This window comes from Trichosurus vulpecula, chromosome 1 (genome assembly GCF_011100635.1).
Source record: "Trichosurus vulpecula isolate mTriVul1 chromosome 1, mTriVul1.pri, whole genome shotgun sequence".
NCBI lineage: Eukaryota > Metazoa > Chordata > Mammalia > Diprotodontia > Phalangeridae > Trichosurus > Trichosurus vulpecula.
The window spans coordinates 73,590,813-73,618,688 of NC_050573.1; the positions used below are offsets into that span (position 1 = coordinate 73,590,813).

A 27,876-nucleotide genomic window follows, 5' to 3' on the forward strand; every position below is an offset into this window, starting at 1 on the left:
ACAGTGGTGTAGTGGGAGCTGAGAGATAAACATACTAGGAGCACTGGAAGAAAGTCAACTTTAGGACCCAGTACTAACTTTCAGAGCCAAACAAAGTGACACATAAGGTGAACTTCATAAGGATTCTGTGAAAGGAGAGCTCCGTGTTTACTTTTTTGTTGCATGTGCTTTCTAAGTTAGAGCCTAGCCTTCTCCACATCTCCACGACTCTGTTGGTGGAAGGGAAGAAGGCACCCCCAGTTTGGAGGGATGTTCCTATAACAACTAACTTTGCTATACCAGCTTAGTAAATGCCCTTTGCTAAAAAGAAAAAAAAAGCTATTTGTCTACTGACTGATGGAAATGGGAAGCACACTAGTAGGAGATTTGTGAGCAATAGTAATAAAAATCCAGCCCCCCAGGGTTACCCCTAGGACCCTGAGAAAAATAGTAGTAGCCGTGCAACTGACCTCTCAGGATCTGGCCCACTAATGATAGTGGGAGTTAAAAAGGAGTTGTAGAGGAGAGCTGCAATATTAACATTTTCCCTGCTTTCTTTCCATGCCCTTGTAAGGACTTAAGAAACAACTGTTTGGGGAAAGCGCTTTGAACATATCAAGGAGTTATTTTTAAAACCCATTCCCTTCCCTCATTTTCCCTCTCACCAAATCATCCTGCCGATTCTACTACGGCAATGTCTCACCTTTATCTCCATGCTGCAGTGAGCAAGCCATTGCTAAATTTTCACCTTGAGTATTTACACTGTGATACAAATGACAGCTTGATTTATGTTCTATTGGTTGTCTAGACTTAAGAAATTGTTAATAAGGAGCAGAGTCAAGGTAGTGGAGAAAAGGCAGAGAATTATCCAAGCCCTCCCAAATTCCCCTCCAAACAACTTTTAACTATGCCTCCAAACAAATACAAAAGGACAGAATGAAAGAATTTTCCAGCCCAAGAGAACTTAGAAGGTTGGCGGGCAAGGTCTGTTGCACCCAGGGTGAGAGTGGAGCTCAGTCAGGCACACTCAGGTCAGAAAGATAGCAGCAGGTCTTGAAGGCCACTGAATCAGCCCCAGTGACTGAAGCTCTCAGCCCACAGACAGTAAGGGGTTAGTCAACTGATCAGAAAGAGATTACAGGGGTTCCTTTGGTGGCACGGGGTGTAGGACTCTTTTGCACACATAAATCTAGGTTGTAGCCCTGGGTCACAGTCCCAGGGTGAGGAGGAGAATACCAGAGTTTGTGGCCACAGGGGAGCATGACCCTGGTCACAGTTCTAGGGTGGAAAAGAGTGCTTGTGGTTACTCACAGACCAAAGCAGTAGTGAACACGCCTCCCCTCAGATCATACTACCTTGGAAGAACTGAAAACTTACAGACCACCCTCCCCCCAACACACACACAACTAGCTCTGAAAACAGCCACTTAAAAAACCCTGAATCTTAGGACAATGCCCCCTCCACACTGGGAGAAGAGGCCAACTTTTACATAAAGTTAAAAGTCAAGAAATAGGCTGGGAAAATGAGCAAACAACAACAATAAAAGAACCTGACCACAGAAAGTTACTATGGTGACTGGGAAGATCAAAACATAAACTCAGAAGCCTCAAAGCCAAAGCCTCAAAACAAATAAACAAAAATCCTAAGAACTTTCTCATCATTAGGGCAGTTAGAAAATCCAACTTAGAAGGAGAAAGAAACTTCCTAACCAGTACAAGGAGAAATTTAAAGAAAAAAATTCATTTTCCACAAGGCCCTATAGGAAAAGATTTTTTTTAAAAAAAAAAAGCTCCAGAGGAAGAAATTAAAGAATAAATAGCTTAGGCAGAAAATAGTAAAACTTACTCAAGTAACAGACTCCCTGAATATTAGAATAGACAAAAATCAATAACAGAGCAAGAAATATTAAAACAAAACCAAAAGACTGAAAAAATAAAAATAAAATGTAAAGTATCTGCTATCAGAAACAAATGACCTGGCAAACAGGTCAAGGAGAGATCATTTAAGAATCATTGTACTCCCTAGAAACTACAATTAAAAAAAAAAAAAACCTGAATACTATACCTGAAGAAATGAAACTGTACAAGTCTATTAGAATCGAAGGGCAACATGAAAATAGAAGGATCCCAGGAATGTCATAGCCAAAATCTGGAGCTTCCATATGAAAGAAAAAAAAATTGCAATCAGCCAGAAAGAATTCAACAGGCTGTATAACACAGTTAGGATCACATAAGACTTGAAAGCTTTTAGTTCAAATGAGAAATCTTGGAATACAACATACAGTCAGTTCTCACTTAAGTGGACCTTTCCATAGACCTCTCCCTTCTCTCAAGGGTCTCTGAGTGGCCCTACCCCTTCTGCATCTCTATGGCATTTGCACAATGCAAATTTATGTAAATCAAGAACTGTCCGGATTTCAAATGGCAAATGATATATGCTTACAAATAAGAATAACTTACCTTGAAAGATTAATACAATCATGTAGAGGGGAAATGGATTTTTAATAGTATAGAAAACTTATAAGCATTTCTGATGAAAAGACCAGAGCTGAATAGAAACTTTAAAATATAAACAAATACAAAAGTCAAGAGAAACCTAGAAAGGTAAATTGATTTAAGCAAATGGAAGGGACCGTAGGATGATGCAATGCTAGCATTTTAATAAGGGGAGAAGAAATAAGTGTCCCTTCAGAACCACCACATATTCAAAGGATATTGAAAAAGTCAAATAAGAAAAACAAAGAACCTAGGCGAGGATTGGTTCTCTCCTGAAGGTTTTAAGAGATGAAAGAAAGGGAGAGTAAAAGGAATACACTAATGAAGAAAGTAAAAGGGGGTACAACTTAATCATTTCTTATGATTGGCATCAGGGGAACCTCACTCCTATCAGAACTAAACAAAGGAGGTTCAAACACATACATTTACACACACACAAAGTTTAGTGTGAAAACCATGCATCAAAACTCAACAAAGAAAAAAGTATTCAACAGAAGGATAGAGGAGGAAGGAAACCAGAATTTGTTAAAGAGTCCACTATCTGCTAGCCAGTGTACTAAGTGTTTTACAAATATTATCTCATTCAATCCTCACAACAGTCCTAGGACAAAAGTACAATTATTCTCATTAACAGTTAATGAAACGGGTGAGTAGAAAAGAACAAGCATAAAGATCAAGGACCATGGGTCTATTTCTTGGAAGCCACAGAGTCTTGACAGGGGGAAAGCCCCAAGACCTCACCTCTTCCTGCATTATTTTTCAATGGATGCTATGAACGGAGCAGCTAAAGAGAATGAGGCAAGAAGCACGGAAGGGGTTCACTAAGACCTTTAGAAAACCTCCAGAGCCAATCCGGGGTAACTAGGTGGCACAATGGATAAAACACCAGGTCTAGAATCAGGAAGATCTGAGTTCAAATCGGACCTCAGATGCTTATTAGCTGAGCAAATCACTTCACCCTGTTTGCCTCAGTTTTCTCATCTGTAAAATGAGCTGGAGAAGGAAATGGCAAACCACTCCAGTAGCTTTGCCAAGAAAACCCCAAATAGGGTCACAAAGGATTGAAAAGACAATGACAAACAAGAGCCATGGTTAGTGGATTGAAATCAACTACAGAATGTTCACATATGCCCCAGTGCCTCCAAGCCAGCTCTGTTCTGCATCATCACGACTCTCCTGGAAGCAGCTGTCTCCTCATGGGGAGATATCAGCCAAGGAACTCTGTGCATGCACCAAACCCCCATTACAAAAACAGAAGAGAAAAGCACAGTTGGTCTGTTTCCATCAGAAGAGAGGAGATGGGATGGGCTGGTGCAGAGGTTCAGGGGGTTCGGCTTGAGCTGGGATTGCCACCTGGTGGCTCGTACAGAGATCACACACTGAGCAGCTATTCCTGCCCAGCTCACTTCTATTCCTATCAGTGCCCACATGAGGTAGATTCTCCAGTGGAGAGGACACTTCTGGTATCTTACATGGATGATAGTTATCTGGGCTTGTACCTTATTGCCCTATGAGACCATGAACTCCTTGAAGACCAGGGCAGGGGAGGGAAGAGGGGCGGGGGGGGGGGGGGAGGGGGTGGTTTTTGTCTCTCCCAACACTCAGCACTGGGCTGTTTGCACAACATATGTGTTTAATTGATGTTTACTAAGTGAATAAATGGATGAATTCTTTGTTCTGCTACCAATATTTTTATTCTCCAGTGTAATTTTAGAATGTAGGACATTGGAACTGGAAGAGATCTTAGCAATAATTGTGGCGATCTTGTTCTATAAATGAGGGAACCAAGGCTCACAGATGGGAACAGATAAAAAAAAATCCTAAATCACATTAATGGGAGAGCTGGGACTTGAACACAGGTGTTTTGATTTCCATTCTAGCCTTCTTCCTGTTAGAGCTTTCTTTAATCGCTTCGGGGAGCCAGTCCTGCAAAGCCAAGCTCTAAGAGCAGAGTGGGCTGCATTTGTTTGTAAAACAATGTTTTGTTGATATTTTTTTATTTAACTTTTTTTTGTCATTTTTCCTGTGTCTTCTTCCCTCACCCCCTCCCATTGTAGATCTCTCCCCTGTAACTGACAAGGGAGGGACTCCCAAAAGGGAAAAAGTATTTATTGTGCCCCTACTATGCTCCAGGTGTGGTATTAAGCGCCTTAGGAATGTTATTTCATTTGATCCTCACAAAGATCTTGTGAAGTAGGTGCTACTATTATCCCCATCTTATAGTTGAAACCAAAGCAGACAGAGGTTATATGACTGCCCACAGTTGTATAGTTAATAAGTATATGAGGACAGATTTGAACTTAGGTCTGAGCGATTCACTTAACCCTGTTTGCCTCAGTTTCCCCATCTGTCAAAGAGCTGGAGAGGGAAATGACAAAACATTCCAGTATCTCTGCCAAGAAAACCCCAAATGGGGTCACAAAGAGTCAGGTCGTGACTGGAAACAACTGAACAACTTCCTTTCTCCAGGTTCTGAGCTCTATCCACTGTGCTACCTAGTTGCCTCAAATAAATATATTTAATCAAAACAGATAATTGAATTGGTCCTATCTGAAAACATCTGTCTCATTTGACACATTGAGTCTGCCACCTCTCTACCCAAAGGTGGGAGACATGATTAGTCACCACATTGATTCTGATGCCTTCGTTACATGAGTGTAATCGTTGTACAAGTCTGCCTATTTTTCTGCATTCTTCATATTCATCGTTTCTTACAACACTAACATTCTAACACATGTATGTTAGAATGTTTGTTCATAATTTGTTCAGCCACTCTTCAACTGATGGGCGCTTACTTTGTTTCTAGTTCTTTGCTACTACAAAAAATGCTACAATGAATATTTTGGTATCTATGGGATCTTTCCTTCTATCTTCGACATATTCAGGGTATGTGCCTGGTAGTCACATTACTGGATCAAAAGGCAAATACAGTGTATTGATTTTATGGATATCAGTCCAAAAATATCTTCCAGGCATAGTTGAATCAATTCACAACTCCACCAACAATGTATTAGTCTATCTGCCATTCTGTAGCCCAACATTTGCCATTTTCATTTTTTAATCATTTTTCCAGAGGACTGAATTCTCCTAATACTATCTCCCATAGTTCCTGCTAGCTACCTATAAGGATGTGACTTTACCTTTTTCAGACCTTAAGGGGCATCATTTGCATATGGACAGTCCAAGAATTCAATAAGCAGTCATCAGAGACAATGATCTTGCCTCCTGTACAAATTAAAGCCTCTGACTCTCCCTCCCATCCCCAAAGCCCATTCATTTATATGGGTAAGTGGGAGAAATTCATAAGTAAAACCTGGGAGAATCTAAGATACCAGAGATAGTTTGTGGTTATTGGGGGAAAAAACCATTGTTTGGGTTATAATCTAGCCTCCAAAGATATAAATTTAGGAAATATATTGGCTAATGACCATAATAGGATGAGGTCTCTGACCAAGAACAACTAGTCCCATACCGAGAAAGAACTGTGGGGGCGGAAAATAATGCTTATCCTGAAAGCAATAGCTTGCTGTATGATTTTTTTTTTTTTGGTCCTAAAGGGATTAACATCTAGGGCTCAGAATGACCCTGATCATTTGCTTTCCTTATGTGAATGCCTCCTACTTATGACCTCTATGTGGTTCCCTTCTCCCTAACCATTTGTATGTTTATAGTAGAGTATATCAAAGGTTTATGAGGTTTATATTCTTACTATGCCACTTCAGTAGATGCCTTTTCTTTGAACTAATTGTGATTTTCTGTCTGACTATTGCTAGAGGAACACACTAGTGGGGGCTTGACAACTACAGTCTTGAGAATCTAGACGTAGACCTTGAACCTGGGTTAGTTGTTCCTCCAAGAGAACACAGTTTGTGAACTGAAGGGGAGGGTAACTGAAAGGGGGTATTAAATATGGAACAAATTCTAAATTCCTTAGCTTGGTAGTCAATGACCTTTACAATCTGCCTCCACACTTTCATATTGGGCATGATATTTAATAACCAAAATGGTGCAAGAAAGGGTCCTGGATTTTAAGTCAGAAGGCCTGGATTTGAATTCCACTTCTGTCACTTTTGATTTCTTTGACCTTGGATAAGTCATCTAATCTTTCTGGGCCTCAGTTCCTTAGCTGTAACGAGGGAGTTAGGCTTGATGGCTTGTGGGATACCTTCCAGTTCTAAATCTATGACCTAGTGAAACTCTTTGGGTCTCTAAGTTGCTTTCCCGTCTCCTCCACTCCAAATCTTTTTCTCAATCATCATCCTTGATTTCATGGAAGCCTTTGACACTGTTGAACACCCTCTTCTCCATGATACTCTCTTCTCTCAGGATACCACTCTCTCCTGGTTCTTCTCTTAATTGAATCCATTCCTTCTCTGTCTTCTTTGCTAGATTTTTCTCCAGATTATTCCCTCTAACTGTAAGGTTCTTGTCCTGGGCTCTCTTCTCTTCTCCCTCTATACTACTTGACTTTGTGATCTCATCAGCTCCCATGGATTTAATTACCATCTATCACTGTGTTGATGATTCTCATGTCTACCTATCCTGCTCCAACCTCTCATTGATCTCCAATCTCACATCTCTAAATGTCTTTCAGACATCTTGAATTGGATGTCCAGTAGACATCTTAAACTCAATATGTTCAAATTGAATTTGTCCTTATCCTTAAACCTTCCCCTCTTCCTGATTTCCCTATACTGTCGAGGGCCAAGATCATCCTCCCAGTCTCTGAGGCTAGCAATTTAGATGTCATTCTTGACTCCTCACTATCTCTCATCCTCCCTATTCAATCTGTTGCCAAGGCCTACTGATTTCATGTTTGCAACATCTCTTCCCTTCTCTCCTCTGATACAACTCTAGTACAGGCCCTCACCACCTCAAGCCCTGATTTTTGAATAACCTGCTGGTGTCTTCCTGACTCAAGTCTCTCCCCATTCCAACATAACCCCCATTCATCCACCAACCCACTTTTCCTGAAGCTCATGTCTAATTATGTCACCTTTTTATTCTACAAACTCCAGTGACCTTAACTATGACCTCCAAGATGCAATACAAAATGCTCTAGTGTTCAAAGCCCTTCACAACTTAGCCCTGGCAGGAAAATCAATCTACCAGCAAACATTTGATATCAAACATTAACAACAAGCTTAGCAGTGATTTCAGCAGAATCCTAACCCTTTGCCACAACTTCCCTGGAACTGGACCTCAATAAAGGCAATAATAGGGACAAGATAAGCTATGAACACAGGGGCCTGCTAGATGGTGATAGATGGTGGATAGAGTGCAGGGATTGGAATCAGGAGAAGCCGAATTTAAATATGACCTTAGTCACTTACCAGCTGTGTGACCCCAGGAGAGACCCTGCTTGCCTCAGTTTCCTCATCTGTAAAATGTGCTGGAAAAGGAAATGACAAACCACTTCAGTAGCTTTGCAAGAAAACCCCAAATGGAATGGAGTCCAACAAAACTGAGAAAGGACTACACAACGTGAGAAATGGTGGGAGGAGTTTTGTTTCCACAAGATTAAAAGCACTCCTCGGGGCCCCCTGCCCCAGCTTTAGCAGAATGCAAGTCATGCGACTGGTTCTAATCTGTGATCTAGCAGAAACCAGGCTTCAGATCGGGTGAAAGGTTAGAGACTTATACTCATGCTTTTAATGAACTGTTTGAGGATGGCATGACATAGGCAATCACGGGGTTGCAAAAGGCCAATGAAGAGCAGGGCAGAAAAGTCGAATTGGGAGTCAATAAAAGGACTGGTGTTTGTTGAGTCCTTGTATTCTCCTATGCTCCATTGAGGGCATGTACCCATTTATTCAGAATGAATAAATGTAAAATTTAATTAAAACCTTCTTGGCTTTCCAACGAGTATTGTTTATTCCTATACTAAGTATATTTCTAACACACAACAAAGAGTGAAGAAAAATGGCTCCTTAGATTACCTATTTTTTTTTCCTTCTGGCTTAAATTTATTTGAATACTTTAAGTAGAGGGGTATCTTAGGGAAGCCTAACTCTGCCGTTAGATAATTATTTGTAACAGAGGGCTGAGATCTCCTCTAACAGGGGTCAAAAAACAAACAAAAAGAACACAATTACTTAATCTTGATGAAGTGACGGAGTACCACTGCCACTCTGCCCTGATTTTGTTAGCTCTGTATGGTGACAGTCACCAAGGAGCTGAACAGTCTGTCAGAGGGACAGAGGGAAAGAGGGTGAAGAGATACCAAGGCTGTTGGCTCCGAAGAGATGAGCCCAGAAGCTACCAATAGACCAAGAGAGCAGCATTCCAACACTGGAGGAGTGAGTGGCTCCTCTAGCTGTTGGGTTTTTGTTGTTGCTCAGGAACTGAAGCAAGCAGGGTTCCCAGGGTCAGGCAGCAATTAATTGTCTGAGGCCACATTTGAACTCAGGAAGATGAGTCTTCTCAATTCCAGCCGTAGCACTCTATCCAAGGCATCACCTAGCTGCCCCACAACCTAGCTGACTCCCTTATGCCTGACTATCCTCCCAGTGATGGTTTTTGTTTTGGTTGGAGAATGTACCCAGGTTTATGGGGGTGGGGGAATATTTCCTTACTGCTATTTTACTATATGCCTTTGTTTTATACTGCAGTCTTATCTAGCTGATAAGAGAAAAAGTAAACCCAGTGGTAGAGGCTAAGGATTCAGATCTACACAGAGCCTTGGATGGGGGTAGCTCTGCTAGGTGAGACATGTGTGGATACCCCAAGTGCTACCCTTGGGGTAGTAAGATTCCTGTCTTTCTCTCTTGCACAGACTGAGATGGAGGATGTGAGGAGGGAGACAGGGTGAGGTTTGGCTGGAGAGGAACTCACCCAGGTGGAAGCATTTTTTGGCTCTGTTGGTTAAATTTGGTACCCAGGGTTCCTTCTCTTCGTTCTAGCCTTACAGCCTGTGATCACCAGGCTAGGTACCCTCACGCTCCTAGGGGAGATGACTACAGCTGAGCAACTGGGGCAGATTTCAACCCTGGGACGTCTTCTGACTCCCTCAGAGGAGGAAAATCCAAGTGTTCCCTCTATCTCATAGGATTCCAGGCTCTGCCACCAACTTGATATATGACCTTGGCCTCAATTTCCCCATTTGTAAAATGAGGGATTTGTTAAACCTGAAAATTTGCTTGAAGGAAACAACAGAGCTAGGTGATAGAAAAATCCATGTTGTTTATTATTTTCCCTTAAAGCACAGCAAAGCTAGCTTACTTGTACGTACAAGGAGTCAGAGTATAAACTCTGGCTGCCCGAACAAAGCAATGAGAAAACTTATATACGTTATTTTAGCAGAGCTAGAAAGCCTGTATTACCTCATTTTTTTGACCCTCATATATGTTTAACCATGATACAAGAAGAGGATTTTCCTTAATGGAATAGAGTTGTATAGGATGTTGACAAAAGTCAGTTGAAACTACAGCCCAGCGTCTCTGTGTCTCATTACATTCCATAACATAGTATATACCTGTAGAATATTAAGCAAGGTAATCTCTCTTGGGGTTAGGGTAATGTCCTTAGGTCAGTCAATCTGGCCTTGTTGACAGAGGTAAGGGTATTTATTACCTGAGCAAACTTTTAGAGAAAACAAAGAAGCCCAGGTCCTGGATCTTCATCCAGTTACTCATTAAATCAGGCTCTGGGTCTGGTTGAAATTAGAAATGATATAAAATAGTATAATATTTTCCACAGATTTGACTCACCTCAGATGAACACGGCATCAAAGTCAGCTACCACACTGATGGTAAATTCTCCACCTTGAAAAGGCTACAAGTCAAGACCAAAGTGGAGGGAGTGCTGGTGCATGATTTTCTATTTGCAGATGATTATGCACTCAAGGCAGCCTCTGAAGCTGAGATCAATTCTCTGCTGCTTGTGCTAATTTTAGCCTAACAATTAACACCAAGAAAACATAGGTGCTCCATCAGTCACCACCACACCATCCATATGTGGAACCATCAGTTACAGCAAATGGAGAAGCTTTGAAAGCTGTGGATAAGTTCACTTATCTTGGTAGTGTACTTTCCAGGGATGTACACATCGATAATGAGGTTGACACTCGAATTGCCAGAGTTTCTCAGTGTTTGGGAAGCTCCAAAGGAAAATGTGGGAGAGAAGAGGTATTAGACTAATTACCAGACTGAAGGTCTACAGAGAAGACATCGTGCTGACCTCATTGTTGTATGCCTGTGAAACCTGGACAGTCTACAAGCTCCACACCAGGAAAACTGTATCGCTTCCATTTGAATTGTCTTAGGAAGATTCCAAAGATCCCCTGGCAGTAATGGGGTTTAGACTGTGGGAGCCCCCTTGAACTCCCCTTGAATCTTCCCACTAGATAAGGCATTTGCCTGAGGCCATAAGCCTTTCCCTTATTGCTAGGGCCAAATCTCTAGGCTAGGTTAAGAGTAACCTAGCCTAGCCCTCCATTGTCTGGCTAGTTTCCACCCTAGATCCAATCAAAGTGTCTATGCACCCTAAAATTAGCCTAGCCCTACATTGTCTGTTATCTCCAGGTAGGCTTCAGCTACTTCCCACCCTTAATCCCATTCTCTTAGAGAGAGAATGGAGTCTGACCTCATCTCAGTCACATCAAGCTCCTCCTCAAGACCCTCCCTAAACCCCTCCTCCCGTCACCCCAGGACCACCCTAGATCCGCCCCCCCAATCTTCCTGTATGTAAGCTTTATCTTGCCTCCATGAAGGTGCTCAGGTTCCATCTTCCTCAGATGGCAAATCTTTAATAAACTTTGTTTCTCTTTGGCTGTAAGAAGGCTTGAGTCGAATTTATAAGAGTAGGACCCGATGTGTTGGTATTTTGGGGTCCTGAGCACCCCTAAAAACATGGTTCCCTGACCTCATATGGTTCTTTAACCTCTTCAGCAGAATAAGGTACCAGATACTGAGGTTCTTACTCAAATTAAACTGCCAAGCATTCAAACTCTGTTTCAGAGAGCGCAATTCCGATGGCCTGGCCATGTTGTTCAAATGCACTACATAAGCTTGCCAAAAAGACTGTTTTATGGAGAACTCACACAGGGCAAGTGTTCACAGAAGAAAAGGTCTCTCTTAAGAACTTTGGAATTGACTGTGTGACACAGAGACACTGGCACAGGACCGCTCAGCATGGTGTGCCCACATCAGAGAAGGTGCTGTGCTCTATGAGCAAAGCAGAATTGAAACAGCTTAAAGGAAACACAGGATACACAAATTTAGAGAATCCACCCCAAATGTTCATACGGACTATTTGTGCCTGACCTGTGGTAGAGCATTCCAAGCTCATGTTGGTCTGATCCGCCACAGTGAAAGTTGACTTTAGCACAGGGATGTCATTTTGATCCTTTTCGAGAAGGAACGACAACAACCAAGTAAAAACACACACATACACAAACCAACTCCCTGGATTAGGCCTGAGGGGTGTAGCTCTGCTACGAACTCAATGTTTGATCTGAAACAAGTCACTGCCTCTGTCTGAGGCTCAGTTTACTCATCTGAAAAAAAACGAAAGACGGGTCCCTTCCAGTTCTGAACTGGCATTCCGATTTCTGTAATCCCAGGATTCCAGATTCGATATTCCATAATTGTAAATCACATCTCAGGTTCGGAGGACATCCTGGAGGCGGTGCCGGCTCCGGACTACAAGCCCCGGCCTGCCTCGGGCGGAGATGGGGCGGGGGCGGGGCGGGAGCCCAGAGAGTCGGAGCCCGAGCCTGGGCAGCGGCCAAGGTGCAGCAGGTAACCCGGCCAGGGCTGCGGCCATCGCCATCGCGGGGCAGTGGACAGACGGACGGGGGAGGCGCCGGGGTGAGCCAGTGCTAAGAGACACCGGGCTGGCTGCCTGGCCCTTTAAATATCGCTGGATTTGGGGAGGGGGGGGCGGAGGCGGGAACAGCCCCCAGCCCCTCCCCCCCGGGTTGGGGACCGCCCCAATCCCCCAGATCCTGGTGTCTTCCCTCCTTAGCCTCGGGGCTGGGGTCTTGGAAGGGTCTTTCCTCTTCCCCGACGCACTTCCCAACCCTCCACCCACTTCCCAACCCCCATCCCCAACCGTCCCCCATTAAGCCCCTAAATCCCGGACCTAAGCCTGCCCGGAATAGCCCTGCGGGAGTTGGCCGGGTCCGTGGCCAGGCGAGGAACTAAGTGGAGGGGCGATGGGGGGAGGGGGAGGGTATAGAGGTGACTCAGAACCATCCCCTCCTGCCAGAATATACGGGGTTGGGGGGAATGTAGCCCCCGCCCAAGCCTGAGGGACTCCCGGTGAGCTTCTCTCAATCCAATCCCTGTCTAATCCTGGAGACTTCAATCTCCACTGCCATTAATCTGGGATACCAGGGACGGTCCTTTTACCCCCCTCCTCGACACACCTCGGTCTAACATTCTTCCTTTCCCTTCCCTTCCGCTCCCCACCTCGCCAGCCCAGACGAGAGCGGTGGAGTCAGAGGGAGAGTCCCTTGACCTGAGGTGGGGGTCGGGGTAGTAGGAAGTAAGTGCCTGGTAGGGTTGATGGGGCCCTCCTGCAAGGGGCAGGGAAGACAAAGCTGTTGTCTTGGTGGGGGGTGGGGGGGAATCGTGAAAATAGTCGGAGTTCTGCAACTGAATTTGTCTAAGCGCCATCACCCTCTGGACCCCAACTTCCCCATTTGTCAAATGAAGTGCTTGGCCTTTTGCAAATCCATTAACGTTTCTATGACTCAGTTTCCATAGATGTAAAAGGAACGGGTTGGACTGGATGGCCCTGTAAGGGCCAAGCTACAGGGCGTCCCACAAGTGAGTGGTTTTACACTGTCTACAGTATGTATCTGCATCAATGTGTGTGATACTTTGTTAATCTTAGAACACATACTCATGTTATGATGTTAACATTGTGGTGGTGACCTCCAAGCTCTTTCCCAGTTCTGACATTCTGTGTTCACATGTCTTGCCCGTCTGAGTTCCTCCTTGTTCTGGGATCCCCCCTCCCTGGCGCCCCCCCCCCCAGCTCTGATGTTCTGTGTTCTAAGGATCCTTCCAGCTGGGATGCTCTGAGTTCTAGGATTCAGCTGCTTGGCACTGCCCACCTTACCCAAGACAGCAATGGCCTACAAGAATGTGCTGATCACTGGTTGCTCTTCTGGCATTGGCCTGGCCCTGGCTGTGCGGCTGGCCAAGGATGAGCTGAAGAGGTTCAAAGGTGAGCTGGGAATATCCTGGGCTCTCTTCTCTCATGACCTCTCCATCTCTCCTCCCCACTTTTTTCACACCTGAGTCTAGGCTAGGGAGCATTGGGGGCTGGAGAGGAGGGCTTAGGATTCCACAACTCACCCCCCCCACCCCAGCCGAGCCCCGGCATTCTGGGACAACCTGGCCACATCTCCTACCCCTATCAGAAGCAGAAAGGTGCTCAGGACATTGGGAGGCCCAGGCCTGAGGTGAGAATAGCGTTGAGATAGCTTTACTTTCCCCATCTGTGAAATAAGATTGAGCTCCATGACCTCTCAAGCTCCCTTCCCACTCTGCCATTTTATGTTAAGTGAAGAGCTTAGCTGTGGGAGGATTGGGGGGGGGGGGGGCGGGGTTGTGGGAGGAGAGAGAGACAAGGTTTGGACTTTAACACGTAGTTTAGGGGCAGCTGCTGGTCTGGGTCTTGGTGGGAAATTGCTGTTGTCTTCCTACCCCAAAGTGATTGCCACCATGCGGGACATGACAAAGAAGGGGCCCCTGGAGGAGAAAGCTGGGGAGACGCTGGAGAAGACGCTTCAGATCCAGCCATTGGATGTCACCTGTAAAGACTCAGTTCGTCAGTGTGTGGCTGCCATACCGGACCAAAGGGTGGATATTCTGGGTGAGTCCTGTCCAGTTCTTGCCTCTAGGGTCTCCTAGAATGGGAGATGAGAAGTTAGTCTTGAGGGCCTGAAGTCAAGGGGGCCCAGCCTTGGAGCCTAAGCTTGTGTGTGTTGCAGGGGTTGGGGGGGAGGGCATCTGGTAGTATGCAGGAGTCCTGCCTCCAGCTTTGGGGGGAGGGGTGGGGTTTCAGGGAGGAGCAGGGCACAGTTAGCATGCAAGATATAACTTGCTTATTGATTCTCGAGGTCAAGAAAGGACCTCAGAAACCATCTTCTCTAACCTCTAACCTTAACCTAAAACTCCTTCTGCTACGTAGCAAACCTTAGTCATCCGGGTCTTTTCTCAAAGATCTTTAGTGAGGGACAACCCCCTAACTCCCAAGGCAGCCCATTCTATTTGGGAATGCTAGAATCATTAGGAAATCATTCCGGAAAACAAACAAAATTCCACCCACTGCTCTTAGCTCCGTCTTCTGCGGCCAAGAAGAATAAAGCTAGGCCTGCTCCCTGTTTCAGGCCTCCAAATACTTGAAGACAGCTGTTGAATCCCTCCTAAGTCTTGTCTTCTCTAGGATAACATTCCTCATTCCTTTAAGCATTCCTAGAAAACAGGGGTTTTTAGCCTGGAGGCTATGAACTAAAACCCAAACCAAAAACTTGCATTTCAATAAAATGGATTTCCTTTGTAATCCTGTGTTTTATTTAATACATGTAGAAATATTATTTTAAGAAGGGGTCCTTATACTTCACTGGCTGCCCAAGGGGTCCAGGACATAAAGTGAGGAAGCCTTGCCTTAAGGGCTCTTTCCTATCTTGGCCACTCCCCTCTAGATGTTTTGATACTTCTGACTTAAAGGAATCAAATTATAACTGTCTTCAGGTATTTCAAGAGCAGGGGAGAGGGGTCTTGTTCTGTCTGGCTCCAGACAATGGATGTGTGTTGGGGCGGGAGTAGGGGAGGTGAGGCGTGGAGAGGCAAATTTCACCTGAACATGAGGAAAAAACTTCCTAACCTGTTGAGCTGACAAGGAGATTGTGCTTTGTTGGGAGGGAGTGGGTACCCCAGTCTGCTGGATGACCACTGGTCTGGGATGGCATCCATTAGGAGCATTCATGCCCAGGTACAGCTTTGGATAAGACCTGTGTGGTCCCTTCCACCCCTGAGCCCTTTCTTCTCTTCTCTTCTCTCCCTTCCCCCCACCCCTCTGGCAGTGAGCAATGCAGGGGTGGGTCTGATCGGCCCCCTGGAGTGTCACAGCATGGCAGCCATACAGCGGGTATTAGACATCAACTTTCTGGGGCTGGTGCGGCTGGTCCAGGAAGTGTTCCCCAGTATGAAGCGGCGCCGCCAGGGGCACATTGTGGTCATGAGCAGCATCCTGGGCCAGCAGGGTGAGGCCTGGGCCCTGGGAAGTTGGGGTGAGGAGAGACAGAGGCCTCAAGGAGCGTTCATGCTTGAGCTCCTACCTCGAATTTCCTTCTGACCCCCAGGACTCCTTTTCAATGATGTGTACTGTGCTTCCAAATTTGCTGTGGAGGGGTTCTGTGAAAGCCTTGCCCTGCAGGCGCTCAAGTTTGGGGTAAAGTGAGTGATGGGGTTCAGGGTGTGTGGGGGGAGGGTGGGGAGCAAAGATCAGCTCAGCAGAGTAGCACAAGACCCGGGCTCACAAATGCCTTGACTTCACCTTCTCAGGTTTGCCAAGGGCTTTCTTCGCACCAACCCAATGAGGCATGGAGTGCGTGTATTAGTGTCTTACAGATGAGGAAAATGAGGCTGAGGGTGAAATGATACTCATGGTGAAGTTGCCACATCACCTTTATAGGTCACACTGACTATGCCACCTTGGACAAGTCCAGCCCAAACCTGGGGTTCCTCCCATTAACCCTGCCCACCCTGGATCTGAAGTCAGGACCTGGGTTCAATTCCTGGTTTTCCTATTTAGTTGTGAGACCTTAAAGCTTCATCTGGCTCACCTGAAGAATGAGGAATAGTAATGCACACTCTGCATCCCATACATTGCCCTGAGTAGGACCAAATGTCCTAAGGGCTGGGAAAGCTCTTTGTCAACCCTCTGAAGTAGTCTACACCTGGGTCACAAAGCTATAGGGTCCAATGTGCCTCTTATGCTGTCCTGGGGTCACACACACATCTCTCTCCCCCATTCATGGATCTGTTCCCTAGGGGGTGGAGCTAGGAGTTGGGTGAGGGGGATGTGAAGCTGCCAAGAGGCAGCAGGAGTCTGTGTTCCCTCGACTCCCAGCATCAGCCTCCTGGAACCAGGCCCTGTGGTGACAGAGTTTGAGAAGAAACTGTATGAAGAGGTAGCCTCCATGGACTTCTCCAAGGTGGATGCTGAAACTCAGGACATCTTCCAGGGCTTCTACATGACCTACTCAAAAGATGTCTTCTCTGCCTTGGGCCAGACCCCTGAGGAGGTGGCAGAGGTAACTTTCCCCCTACCCTCAGAGCCCAGCCAGCTACGTGTCCCCTTCACTTTCTCCTCAGATCCTGGAATTTGTCCCTTTGGGGTGACTGGGCATCACCTCTCCTGGAGAATCAGTCTCAAGTGATGTTTTGCTGTCTCCCAGCATGCAGTGCAGGTGATCGGGGCATCCAACCCTCCATTCCGCTGCCAGACCAACAGTGTGTACACACCGCTGACCACTCTGAAGCATGCAGACCCATCAGGCCAGCTGCCCCTCAGTGCTTTCCATCAGCTAGTCTTTCAGCATGACCGGCTCTTCCGGGCCAGCCTCAGCCTCCTGAAGATGCTACAATGGAGGAAGCGGCGTGACCTGGGCCCTCTGCCTCGGCCTCCAGCGCCACCCTGACTCCTCATCCCTATCTTTGAGTCCCCCCACCCCCCAGCCCCATCCACCTTCTTCCAACAGTCCCAGGGACCTGAGGCTGGCATTGATTATGGTGTGTGGGGTAGAAAGAGGTCTTTAGGTCCTAAGGCCTGCCCACCTTTCTCTCCTCTTCTTAGGTTGCTAGATGCCCTAGGGCCTTGGAAATTTTGAGTGTGCAGGGTAGATTGGCTGGTCCTACCCCCAATTCCAACTGCAGATGATGGCACATTTTCTTAAGTTTCCTTTTATGTTCCCTTCTCCACCCCTAAGTTCCTCCCAAAGGGCCAGGAGCTTGCCTTCAGGCCTGGCCCAAATGACCCTAGACATTTCGATGTTACCAGCATGGAGGCAAGGGCTTGCCCACAGCCACACAAGCACAAACCTAGGTGGATGTAGGCCTCCTGGAGAGAGGCCCTGAGGGAGGTGAATACCTTCCCCCTTCTAATAAATATGCATGTCTGAAATTTACCCATTAATTCTGCTTTGCCTTACAGAGCTCTGGCCTGAGTCCTATGGGGAGGAGCGGGGCAGGGCAAAGGAAGACAGACTTACACAAACCACTTAGCAAAAAAGACTGATTATTATACAGCAGGAGTGTGTGTGTGTGTGTGTGTGTGTGGTGTGTCAGAAGGTGGGGGGGCCATCCAAAGCTGCCCCTCCCCCTCACCAGGGGCAGTGATAATGAGGCATTGCCCTTCAGACCAAGGCAGGGAGTTCCCCCATTTCCCCCAAACCGAGTTCTCCCTTCTCCCTGCTGGGAGCCTTGTCCTGGGAGAGAGACCAGGGAGAAGTGTAGAGGCCATGAAATGTGGGCAGCAGACGGTATGTGCTACCGAGGCCCCCCAACGACAGGGCACACAGGGTCTCAGAGCACCTCTCTGCTGGTGGCTGTTTTGTTGACCTTGGACAAGCCTTCTCGGAGCCCAGATTCTGTCATCCTATCAAGGGAAAAGCATGTAGGGATGGGGGTTGAGGGGCTGAGAAACAGGCAAGTGCAGCTAATGACTCCTGGGAGTCTCTGGCTCAGGGTTCCTTCCTCCCTCCCTCCCTCCCAGGCTGCTCACACTTGGTCCATCTGCACATCTTCCTCATCATCCTCCTGCGGCAGCTGCAGGTAGGGATTGTTGGATGCTGGGCGGAACTTGTAGCCGGTGAGGATGAAGAACACCAGGGTAGAGACCTCCACCAGCAGCTGGGATGGAGGGAGGGAAGCGTCAGCGATCAGCCTCCCAGGCCCAAGATGCTCCAGGCAGTATCTGGCCTCCAGCCCCACTCACCTCGTACAGCCACTGCCACTGAAAGGGCACACTGACCCGCAGCAGGACAGCCACGATTCGACTGAAGTAGATGTAGCACACCGTCTGGAGGCAGTTACCCCAGGGAGAAGGGGAGAGAAGGGCTAGATTGGGGCAGCGCCCAGGGCACGGATGGACAAAGGGGCAGCTCCCAGGGCATGGATGGACAAAGGGGCAGCTCCCAGGGCATGGATGGACAAAGGGGCAGCTCCCAGGGCATGGATGGACAAACGGGCAGCTCCCCGGGCATGGATGGACAAAGGGGCAGCTCCCAGGGCATGGATGGACAGAGGCAGCTCCCGGGAGTGGGAAAAAGGCTCAGGTCTGGGAATAGCACTGGAGAGGCAGGATCAATTCCCAGGGGGGAGACTGAAAGAGATATTGGGACAGCTCCAGGGATGGGGGCCCTAGAGAACAGAAGGGACACAGCCCAGGAGGGTCTGCCCCACCCCCCTGCCCCAGGCAGGCCCCAGCCCTTCTTGCCCCTACCATGACGTAGTAATGCCGGAACAATTTGAGCTTTGCCAGGTTCACTGCCACTGAGAGAGGAGAAAGATGGAAGAAGTTAAGGACTAGGAGGAGATGGGGGTGGTGGAGGGTGGGGGAATGACTCTGGAGCACAGAATGGGCACTCACCCTTTCCATCAGTGCCCGATGCCTCTTGGAGATGGCGGATGGACCTGCCATTTGGGTAGATGAGGAAGGGAGAGGACACATGGTCAGTGTTGACTGTGGCTGGGACCAGAGGGCTTCCAGCCACCCTCCTAGAATCCCAGGGTCAAAGGCTCTTAGAGACTTAACTAGTCAAACCCCACTGTGTGATGGATGGAGAACCAAAGCCCAAGGTCACATGGGTAAACAAGCAGACCTGCCTCCTTAGTGGCACTCTCTCCCATCTGCTATACTAAGCACAGCCCAAGGCACTCACCAACACTCTCTCCAGGAAGCACCCCCTGTCTGACTTGTCAGAGCATTCTCCCCTCTACCTGGGATCAGAGACCCAGAACTGGAGGGGAAATCGGACATCATCTCATTTAACAGATGAGAAAATTGAATAGAGGAGGCCCTAAGAGAGAAGAGGTGCTTTGCACCAGGACTCGTGGTAGAGCCTCAATGTCATGGCCAACAGAAGGGGCTCCGGTTCCAGTGGCCTGCTATGAGGGGATGGGGCCGGGGAAGTTAGCAGGGGAGGAAGGGGCAAGGACTCAAGGCCAGGTCCTCACCATACAACAGGAAAGAGGATGGCCCCGCAGCAGATGAGGTCGACCAGGAACAAAATCTCCTTCCACAGGGCATAATCGCTGGTTCCCTCCTCAGTGGACTCAATGATGATGTAGGCCACATTGGCCAGGACCTGGGCAGAGTTGGGCAGGGGTGACCCCCTGACCTCCCCCCTTTGCCCCCAGGGTGGATTTGAGGGCAAAGCTAAAAGGGACCTGAGACACTCCCTTGTTTCACAAAAAGGGAAATTGTAGAAAGGGCTTGCTAGAGGTCCTAGGACCAGAGACCAGGTCTCCAGCTCCAAGTCCAAGTGTCCTGCTACCTGGGGAGAAAAGGATCCATCCACTCTGGGGGCAAGGCCCCATCTAGGAGATCCAGGAACAGGATGGGGCAAGTACCTGCAGGGGGATGACAACCCCAAAAAGCTTCTTCTCCTTGTCGGACAGGACATACTTGACAAAGGCCCAGCCAGAGCCAATGAGAGCGATCGTGATGAAGAGGAGGGCGCCCTTCAGCCTGGGATGGAGAGAGGCCATAGTTGGAAGAGAGGATAACTGGAATGTGACTGCTCCTGTGCTCTGGTGGAAATAGCCTCCCTATCGCTCCCCTGCCCTCCCTTCCCTTCCCTCCCCTCCCATCACTTTCTCTTTCCTTTCTCCTCTCTCCTCCCTTCCCTCCCCTCCTTCCTTCTCTTCCCTTCCCTCCCATCACTTCCCCTCCCCTTCCTTTCTCTTCCCCTCTTTTCTCTTCTCTTCCCTTCCCTCCCATCACTTCCCCTTCCCTTTCTCCTCCCTCCTCCCTCGTCCCTCCCCTCCCCTCTCCTCTCCTTCCTCTTTCTTTCCTTCTCCTCCCCTGGGTTTCAGGGTTGAGCAATCTGGAATGTGGGCAGGGGGCAGACAGCCGCCTCCCTCCACCCTAGGAGGGCCCTCACTCACAGGTGGGTGATGTAGTCAGTGACGGCAAGGCCCTCGATGGGACGGCCTTGGCTGTTGATGAAGTAGTAGTTGATCTAGAGAAAGAGACCCAGGCATGGGCAGATTGGGTGGGGGTGGGGAGGAGGCCGGGTGCCTGTAGCTATAGGTTGACAGTTTTGTGGAGGGACAGGGTGTCCCACGTGGGGCTTACAGGATGAACAATGCTTACTGCCACCACATATGGGCCATGAGCTCAGACTTTCGAGGGTCTCTGGGAAAGCCTGGCGCCTCCCTTCCCGTGGCCTGATTATCTCCCTTGTCCCTTCCCCACCTGACCCAGCTGGGAGCTCACACTGTGAAAGAGGAGGGAGGCACTCTTGGTGAAGGCCAGAGCTGCCATCAGCCAGTGGATCTTGAAGACATTGTATCTAGGAAGAAGACGGCATGCTCAGAAGAAGGGGAGGCTGGGGGGACCCCTTGGGATTTGGGAGGGAGAGAACTCTAGGTCTGGGGGAGCACCAGGGACTAGGGGCTTCCAGAGCTGGGGAAGGGGGGTGACGGCTCCCAGTTTGGGGTAGGCAGGACTGTTACTTGTGCTTGCAGAGAACAGAAACCCATAAGGCTCCAGCCCCCAGGAAACAGGTCGACATGACCAGGTAGAGCTTGAAGAGCGGAATCTCAGTAGCAGACAGGAAGCCCTCGGGGTTCTTCTCTCGGATCCTTATCTAGATGAAGAAATCAGGATAAGGGGCAGGCCAGACCAGGCCAGGCTTGGGGGCCTCTCACCTTCCCAGGGGAAGGAGCCTCACCACGATGTCAAAGGGCCTCTCATGGCCAGGGATGGCATTATAGCAGTTGTGAAAGTTGAGGTTGTAGAGTCCTTCTTCAGCTGGGGAGCCAATCACCACATGGAACTGTGGGGAGGAGAGAGCACCCCTTAGACCTCCTGCCTCTGAGGGCCCCAAGGAGCCCGAGGGCCTCCCTCCCCCTTCCCAGAGGCAGAGGGCTGGTCTAGGCAAGCCATGGGGCTGCTGTGCTAGGGAAGGGAGGGGGCCTGGGGACCAGGAGGGTACTCACACTGAAATTGTAGGAATCGTTGTTGTAACCCAAGTTCAGGACCAGCCCCGCTTCCTTATGGCCGGGGGCCTTTGGAAAAAAGGAGCCAATGTTAGGCAGCCGAGGCCCTCCATCTAGACTATTTCTTGCTCAGAGCAGCCCTTCTTGCTTTCATCTCCAGTATTCCTAATGCTGCCCCATCCACTCGTCTCTCGTTACTCCCCTCCCCAGTCCCATCTGTAATAGATGGAATCACTTCACTCGTTGTACTCAGATCCCCATTGCCTTGTACACAGGTGCCTGGCACACAGTAGTTGCTTAATAAACGCTTGCTGATTGGCTGAACAAGGCCCAGCTCAAACGTTTTCCTCCAGGAAGTCTTCCCAATCCCACCCCATGTTCCTCTCAAGTCCCCTCTCCCTGCTGGTCTTGTGGTGAGAAAGCTCTGGGTTTGGAGACAAAGGATTCCAGTCCCAGTTCCATGGTATCCCTCTTCCCTTCTCTGAGTTTCAGTTTTCCTCTCTGTAAAATGGGTGTGTTATCTGCTCTCACATGGCTGTGGGGAGGAACGAAGCTCGTAAGCTCTACACTGTGAGAGAAGGCCCTCTCCCACTGTGACTCTCACCTCCTCCAACCACCCGGGCTACTGCCAATGCTCTGGCTGCTCCCCTGGTGTGGCCCAGGGGGACCAGGGAGTGCTGGCTGTCTGATACTCCCAGGATCCCCCTTACCTGGCTCCCCAAAGACACTGGTGGAGATGCCCCTTCCTGCTTGGCTGCACTGGTCCCTGCAAAGCAAGTAAAGGCTTGTTGGCCAATGATGGCAAAGGGTCAGGGGTGGGTGGTTGGGCAGGTCATGGAGACAGCCCAAATAGACAGGGCTCCCACTGGAACTCACCACTGTCTGGGCTGGGCAGGGATACACCTTCCTGGAGAAGCCCTGGAGAGATCTGGAGTTTCTTTTGCTCCCCAAACTGACATACCTGGACCCTACAATCAGGAGAGGGGGATTGAGAACCTGGGTTCTGGCTCTCCCCTTGACACAGGGTCATCTTGATCTGGCACTTCCCCCTTTTGGGGACTCACTCTCCCAGTATGTTAAATAGGGGCTGCCCTGGGTAATTTCTAAGGTCCTTTTGGGCTACGCCCCACCCCCTCCCTAGCCAAATATCCAATCTCTGAACCTCCAGGCCCTAGAATGATAAAACTCACTGTTTTCCCTTGAGGTCAATGAGGAAAGTGGCCATCAGGTTGCTCCCGTTGTGTTTGAGGGCACAGGTATGGGGTTCAGGGGCCTGGGAAGGGAGGAGAGAGGCAGGATGGGTACTCAGCCCGGGCTTGGGGCTGGTATCTGCCAGAGGTGCCTCCTCCAATCCCCTGTCTCTCATTCCCCATATAGGAGCAGGTATGTACCTACATGTATGTGTACACACACACACACACACACACACACACTTTTCCCCCTTCCACTTCCCTATCACTAGCAGGGGATGGCCTGGGGAGGAAGAAGACATGATTGAGACAGTAGGAATAGAGACAAAGACAAACACCCGAAAGGGAGAAATACTGGCAAAGAGCCCCTTCCCCCAGTGATGAGAATCAACTCATTTAGATGGTGGGAAAGAAACACTGGCAGGTTCTACTATATTTCTATAGAAAGCAGATGCTCCCCTGACCCGGGCCACCCCTCCTCAGCCCAGCAGGCAGCCACTCACAGAATAGGATCGGATGCTGCCAGTTCGAGCTCGGGATAGGCTGAAGCCCACCTAAGGTAAAAAGAAAAGGGAGTCATTTGGGGACCCCAGAGGGAGTCCTCCTCTCTTCCTCTGCTTTCTTCCTTTCAAGAGCCTCCCAGATTTAGGTCCCACCCTCCTCTTTCCTTCAAATCCAGCTTCCTCAGGCCTTTCATTCTGATGTAAGCAGGGTACCTTTCACCCCCAGCTCTGGGGTCCTGAAGCCTCTCTGGGCTCCAGATGAGGGGGTCCCTTCAAGCCCCCACATGTCTCTATTCTCACCAACTGTGACTGTTCTTCCTGGCTCTCCAGTCTGAGACGAAGGAGACTGAGTTCCACTTCCAAGGAGCCATTGGTAAAGAAGCCGAAGCTGTTCAGCTGGATATCGGCCCGTTTTTCCCCCTAAGAGAGAGCCCAATTGTCCAGCCACTGGAGGGTAGGTGGCCAGAGCCAAGAGCACCCCAAACGCTCAATATATGTCTGCTGATACAAATCTTCTCATCTGATGGACCCAATCTACTCCCCAGGCTAGGGGTGGGGAACCTTAGGCTTCGAGGCCACATGTGACCCTCTAGGCCCTCAAGTGCGGCCCTTTGATTAAATCCAAACTTCACAGAACAGATCCCCTTAAGAAAAGGATTTGTTCTGTAAAACTTGGACTCAGTTAAAAGGCCGCACCCAAGGCCCTAGAAGACCACATGTGGCCTCAAGGCTGCAGGCTCCCCACCCAGCCCTAGACCAACACCTAGATCCAGAATCGAATGGGTAATCTTCACAGGGGCAAAGAGGAAAGATGGGAGGGTGGACTGGGCAAGACCACTGGACACCTGGGTCCCAGCTATAGGCCAAAGCTTCCCATTGAAATCAACAATAACCTATCCCCAGTCTCGCCTTCCTGGGTTCAAGGGAGAAACCTGGTATATGGGTTTTAACTCTCTTCTAGGTGGCCAGCGAGAGGCTGTTTCCTGGGATAAGGATGACCAGGGCAGACACCAGATTCCCTCTCCTCAACCCATCCTTCCATCCCCAGATTCTCTCCCTCCCTCAACTCAGGACACAGATAATGCAAATGCTCCGGGCTTTCCCATAGCCATCCAAGATCTCCATGCATCAGGAGAGTCACGGACCCCCTTTGGTCTTCGGGACCCCTTCTGGAGACCATGATTTTAAATGCATAAAATAAAATACATGACATTACAAAAGAAACCAATCTATTGCAATAGCTATCAAAACATCTAAGAAAGCAAAGTTCACGGACTCCAGGTTAAGAACCCCTGGCGGAGCCACCCGGAGATGTCTTTCCACCCCAGCCGTCCCCACTCCCCGTCCGACTGACAGCAGCAGCATCACTGCTAGGGCTTTTAGTGCAGGGGACTGCCCAGGGCGGAGACGCAAAGGGCTTCAGCGGCCCAAGCACTAGCTACGAGACCCACGGACACGACCTCTCTGTGTCCGAGATAAGCCACACAAGGGCTGGGGGGGGGGGGGGGGGGGCGGGGAACTTCCCCCCGGGGTCGCTCAGAACGAAGATGAAATCTGGAGTCCCGACGCCTCCCCACCCCCAAGGAAAGGTTACAGAGCTCCTTTCTTCATCATCACAGCCTGTTATGTCACTGTGCCCATTCCACGTCTGAGGAAACCCCCAGAAAGGGAAAGCGGTAGCCTCAAAGTGCCACGACTAGAAAGGCCCACACCAGGCTCCTTCGCTAAGGGTGGTCGTATCCATCGCCACTAAGCGCTTTCAGATCCTCCCGAGGGAGAGTAACTCGGCTTTTGGATGCTAAGGGTGGGGGAGGTGAGGACGGTACACGCACGAGGGAGGAGGAGCCAGAAGGAGGAAACAACCCCACCCGGGGAAATCCAGGAAATTGGCGGGGGAAACGAGGAGCTGGAAGGAGGAGGAGGAGGAAGGCGGACAGTCCCATCTGGGCGGGAAAGGGGTCGACCTCCGGGGGGTTCTGGTCAGACGAGTCCATTAAGACAGGAGATGGGGGGGGGGATGTCGGGGGTGGGGGAGGTGGGGGAGCTGGACCGCTCCATTGGGAAAAAAGGAGGGGGGTTGGACGAGTCCATCAGAGTCGGGGGAGGCCCCAGGAAGATCTTCCCCCCCACAGCGCCCTGCATCGCCCGCGACCTCACCGTCAGCACCAGTTGGTGGATCCTCCCCGAGCAGCCGTCCAGCAGAAGCAGCCCCAACAGCAGGGGTAGCGGCAGCGGCGGCAGCACCCGCTCTGCTCGGGTCCCACCGCCGAGCCCCCTCCTCCGGTCCTCGGCCATCGCTGGAGCCGCCACCGCCTCCGACAACGCCCCCGGCACTCTAGGATCCGCCCCCAACGCAGCCAATCGCAGTGCGCGAGGGCAAACCCTGCCTACCAGGCGTGGTGAAAGAGCCAATTCGCATCCAGGATCTCGACAACTTGGCATCTGATGGACAGCAACCAAAGCAAATCGAAGAGCTGAACACTCTCGTCCGACCCCTTAGTTATACCCAATAGGCAGTGAGACTCCATCGGGTGTGCCTGACAGATAAGCGGATGAGCCAATTGCAATGTGTCCGGTTCGGTAGGGTACGGAAGAAATCTCCCGATCACCCCAACTGACAGAAAGAGCCGGGACTACAATTCCCAGAATGCAGCATCACAGATGACAGCACCCGAGAAAGGCCTGGGAGGTGGTGAGACTACATTTCCCATAATGCACAGGGAGGCAAACCAGGTGGCGCACGTCGGAATGTTTATTTCTTCCTTTGGCTGGGGGACAGAGGTTGAGATCCAGGCACGCCCAGCCCTGTGGGCCTGATCGGGCTTCGGCCGTCGCCTCCCAGTCCCAAATTCTGGGGCTGGTAAGTAAGCGCCTCAGGGAGCATATTCTAGCCCATCCCCCTCACTTTGCCAAGAGGTCAGGTGTCACCAAGGGTCTCCGAGGTCACACACCTAATAATGGACAGGAGTTATAGAGCGCATTAAAGTTTGCAAAGCACCTTACAAATATTCTCTCTTACTATCCCTATGACTGGGAGGTTGGCGCTATTACTAGTCCCGCGTTATAGACGAGGAAATAGATGATCGGAAGTAAAGTGACTGGTAAAGGCCAGGGTCACAAAGCTAGTAAGCATTTGAGGCAGGGTTAAACCGTTGGCGGCAGTGCCCGGCACATAGTAGGTACTTAATAAATGCTTATTTCCAGGTCCTGAACTCCATTCATTGTGCCACCTAGCTGCTTATTAATTAAACAGAAACAGGATTTGAACCTAAGTCTAGCTAATAACTAGGGGAAAGAGGATTTGAATCTAGATCATCTAATTTCAAGAGGCAGTGGGGTGAGTGCTGGGTCTGGAGTCGGGAAAACTCATTTTCCTGAGTTCAAATCAAAACTTACTAGCTGTGTGACCCTGGGCAAGTTACTTAACCCTGTTTGCCTCAGTTTCCTCATCTGTAAAAATGAGATGCAGAAGAAAATGGCAAACCATTCCAGTATCTCTGCCAAGAAAACCCCAAAATGGGATCCCAAAGTCTGACACAACTGAAACAACCAAACCAACAACATCTAATTTCAAACCAGCACAGTCCATCATTCCCTCAGTATCTTCCCATCCCCTCATTCCCCTCAGATTCCTTATAGAACACTGGAGTAACTAAAAAGGGATTCCCTCTGAAGCCGAGTTGACAAGGAAGGTTTTCTAGCCTTTGCTTGAAGACTTCTCTGGAGGAGGAAGCTGCTGCCTCCCAAATCCTAGTCTTGCCTTCCAGGTTTTAGGATTAGGATTAGCAGGATTATGCTGCTATTGCTAAATCACTGAAGGGTCCCCCTGGTGGATATATAATCAAGGGCAAGACGGGCAGGAAAGGTCAGTCTGCCTTGGACTTTATGAATTTGTTTGGGGACTGTTGGATTGGTAAAGAGGAAAAGGGTTTTAAAGACTTACTCAATGGCCTTACATGGGCGCCTGTGCTGGATCGGGCAGATTGGTGCAAACCCTCTGTCCTGCACACAGATGCTAACCTGGATGACTTTAATACAATCTGTGCCAAGAGAGGGAAAGGACTTCCTGACAGCGAGCCTCTATCCCATACATAAACCGAGTTCTTGGCTTTGAAGTAGGCTGCCACAGAGAGAGTCGATGTGTATAGAGCTAAATTTCAAGTATGGTTGGAAAGCAACCCTCTGACCTATATTTTGTTTTATATTTAATTAATTTTGGGGGTTACATTTTAAGTTCCAAACTGTCTTCCTCCATCCTTCCCATCCTAAAGTGAAGAAGGCCACCATTTGACATACAATCACACTGTACAGTGGTATTCCATGTTTCAGAATTTTCTTAAATTCTTTACTTAACAAACATCAAATAGGATAGGCATTTTCATTTACATAATAAAACCCAAAAGAAGGTTGTACATAGAATTGTGAATATCTATTATGTATAATACAGCTTTCTTGTAAATATATACAGCATGTTATCACATATATGTATATGTTTATGTCTATATTATCATCATTTATCATATTT

The 27,876-nt window shown here is 48.9% G+C and overlaps 2 protein-coding genes and 1 long non-coding RNA gene across 6 annotated transcripts; 2 read left to right on the forward strand and 1 right to left on the reverse strand.

Moving 5' to 3' along the window:
* The first annotated feature begins 12,146 nt into the window (after window positions 1-12,146).
* LOC118848943 (retinol dehydrogenase 8-like) lies at window positions 12,147-17,627 on the forward strand. 4 transcript variants are annotated; one of them, XM_036758008.1, is made up of 9 exons: window positions 12,204-12,283; window positions 12,895-12,962; window positions 13,175-13,246; window positions 13,480-13,649; window positions 14,139-14,300; window positions 15,514-15,693; window positions 15,793-15,886; window positions 16,563-16,746; window positions 16,891-17,627. In XM_036758008.1, the coding sequence occupies exons 4-9, from the start codon at window positions 13,553-13,555 to the stop codon at window positions 17,131-17,133; spliced, it is 960 nt and encodes a 319-aa protein (XP_036613903.1). In that variant the 5' UTR covers window positions 12,204-12,283; window positions 12,895-12,962; window positions 13,175-13,246; window positions 13,480-13,552; the 3' UTR covers window positions 17,134-17,627. The 4 variants fall into 4 exon arrangements, with proteins under 4 accessions (XP_036613896.1, XP_036613903.1, XP_036613910.1 ...); XM_036758015.1 differs by lacking the exon at window positions 12,204-12,283 and adding an exon at window positions 12,365-12,595; XM_036758001.1 differs by lacking the exon at window positions 12,895-12,962 and having other exon boundaries at window positions 12,147-12,283.
* Window positions 17,628-17,709: 82 nt separating this feature from the next.
* GPR108 (G protein-coupled receptor 108) lies at window positions 17,710-25,682 on the reverse strand. The gene is made up of 18 exons (XM_036757987.1): window positions 25,509-25,682; window positions 23,652-23,771; window positions 23,352-23,402; window positions 22,849-22,931; window positions 22,535-22,626; window positions 22,369-22,424; window positions 21,659-21,727; window positions 21,391-21,495; window positions 21,173-21,306; window positions 20,934-21,009; window positions 20,603-20,676; window positions 20,066-20,183; window positions 19,670-19,800; window positions 19,083-19,126; window positions 18,936-18,985; window positions 18,429-18,512; window positions 18,216-18,343; window positions 17,710-18,089 (listed from the first exon to the last, which is right to left on the reverse strand). The coding sequence occupies exons 1-18, from the start codon at window positions 25,644-25,646 to the stop codon at window positions 18,017-18,019; spliced, it is 1,626 nt and encodes a 541-aa protein (XP_036613882.1). The 5' UTR covers window positions 25,647-25,682; the 3' UTR covers window positions 17,710-18,016.
* LOC118848969 lies at window positions 23,105-24,565 on the forward strand. The gene is made up of 3 exons (XR_005010274.1): window positions 23,105-23,407; window positions 23,682-23,805; window positions 24,313-24,565. It is a non-coding gene; the product is annotated as an uncharacterized LOC118848969 (long non-coding RNA).
* Window positions 25,683-27,876: the final 2,194 nt, after the last annotated feature.

Bases quoted from the DNA above. Each gene is read 5' to 3' on its own strand.
- GPR108 (XM_036757987.1), bottom strand. From the start codon at position 25,646: ATGGCCGAGGACCGGAGGAGGGGGCTCGGCGGTGGGACCCGAGCAGAG. The intron at 23,403-23,651 runs GTGAGAATAGAG...TTTTTACCTTAG, and splicing joins AGGAAGAACAGTCACAGTTG to GTGGGCTTCAGCCTATCCCG. The intron at 21,010-21,172 runs GTAACAGTCCTG...TCTTCTTCCTAG, and splicing joins TCTGTTCTCTGCAAGCACAA to ATACAATGTCTTCAAGATCC.
- LOC118848943 (XM_036758001.1), top strand. From the start codon at position 13,553: ATGGCCTACAAGAATGTGCTGATCACTGGTTGCTCTTCTGGCATTGGC. The intron at 13,650-14,138 runs GTGAGCTGGGAA...CCTACCCCAAAG, and splicing joins TGAGCTGAAGAGGTTCAAAG to TGATTGCCACCATGCGGGAC. The intron at 15,694-15,792 runs GTGAGGCCTGGG...TCTGACCCCCAG, and splicing joins CAGCATCCTGGGCCAGCAGG to GACTCCTTTTCAATGATGTG.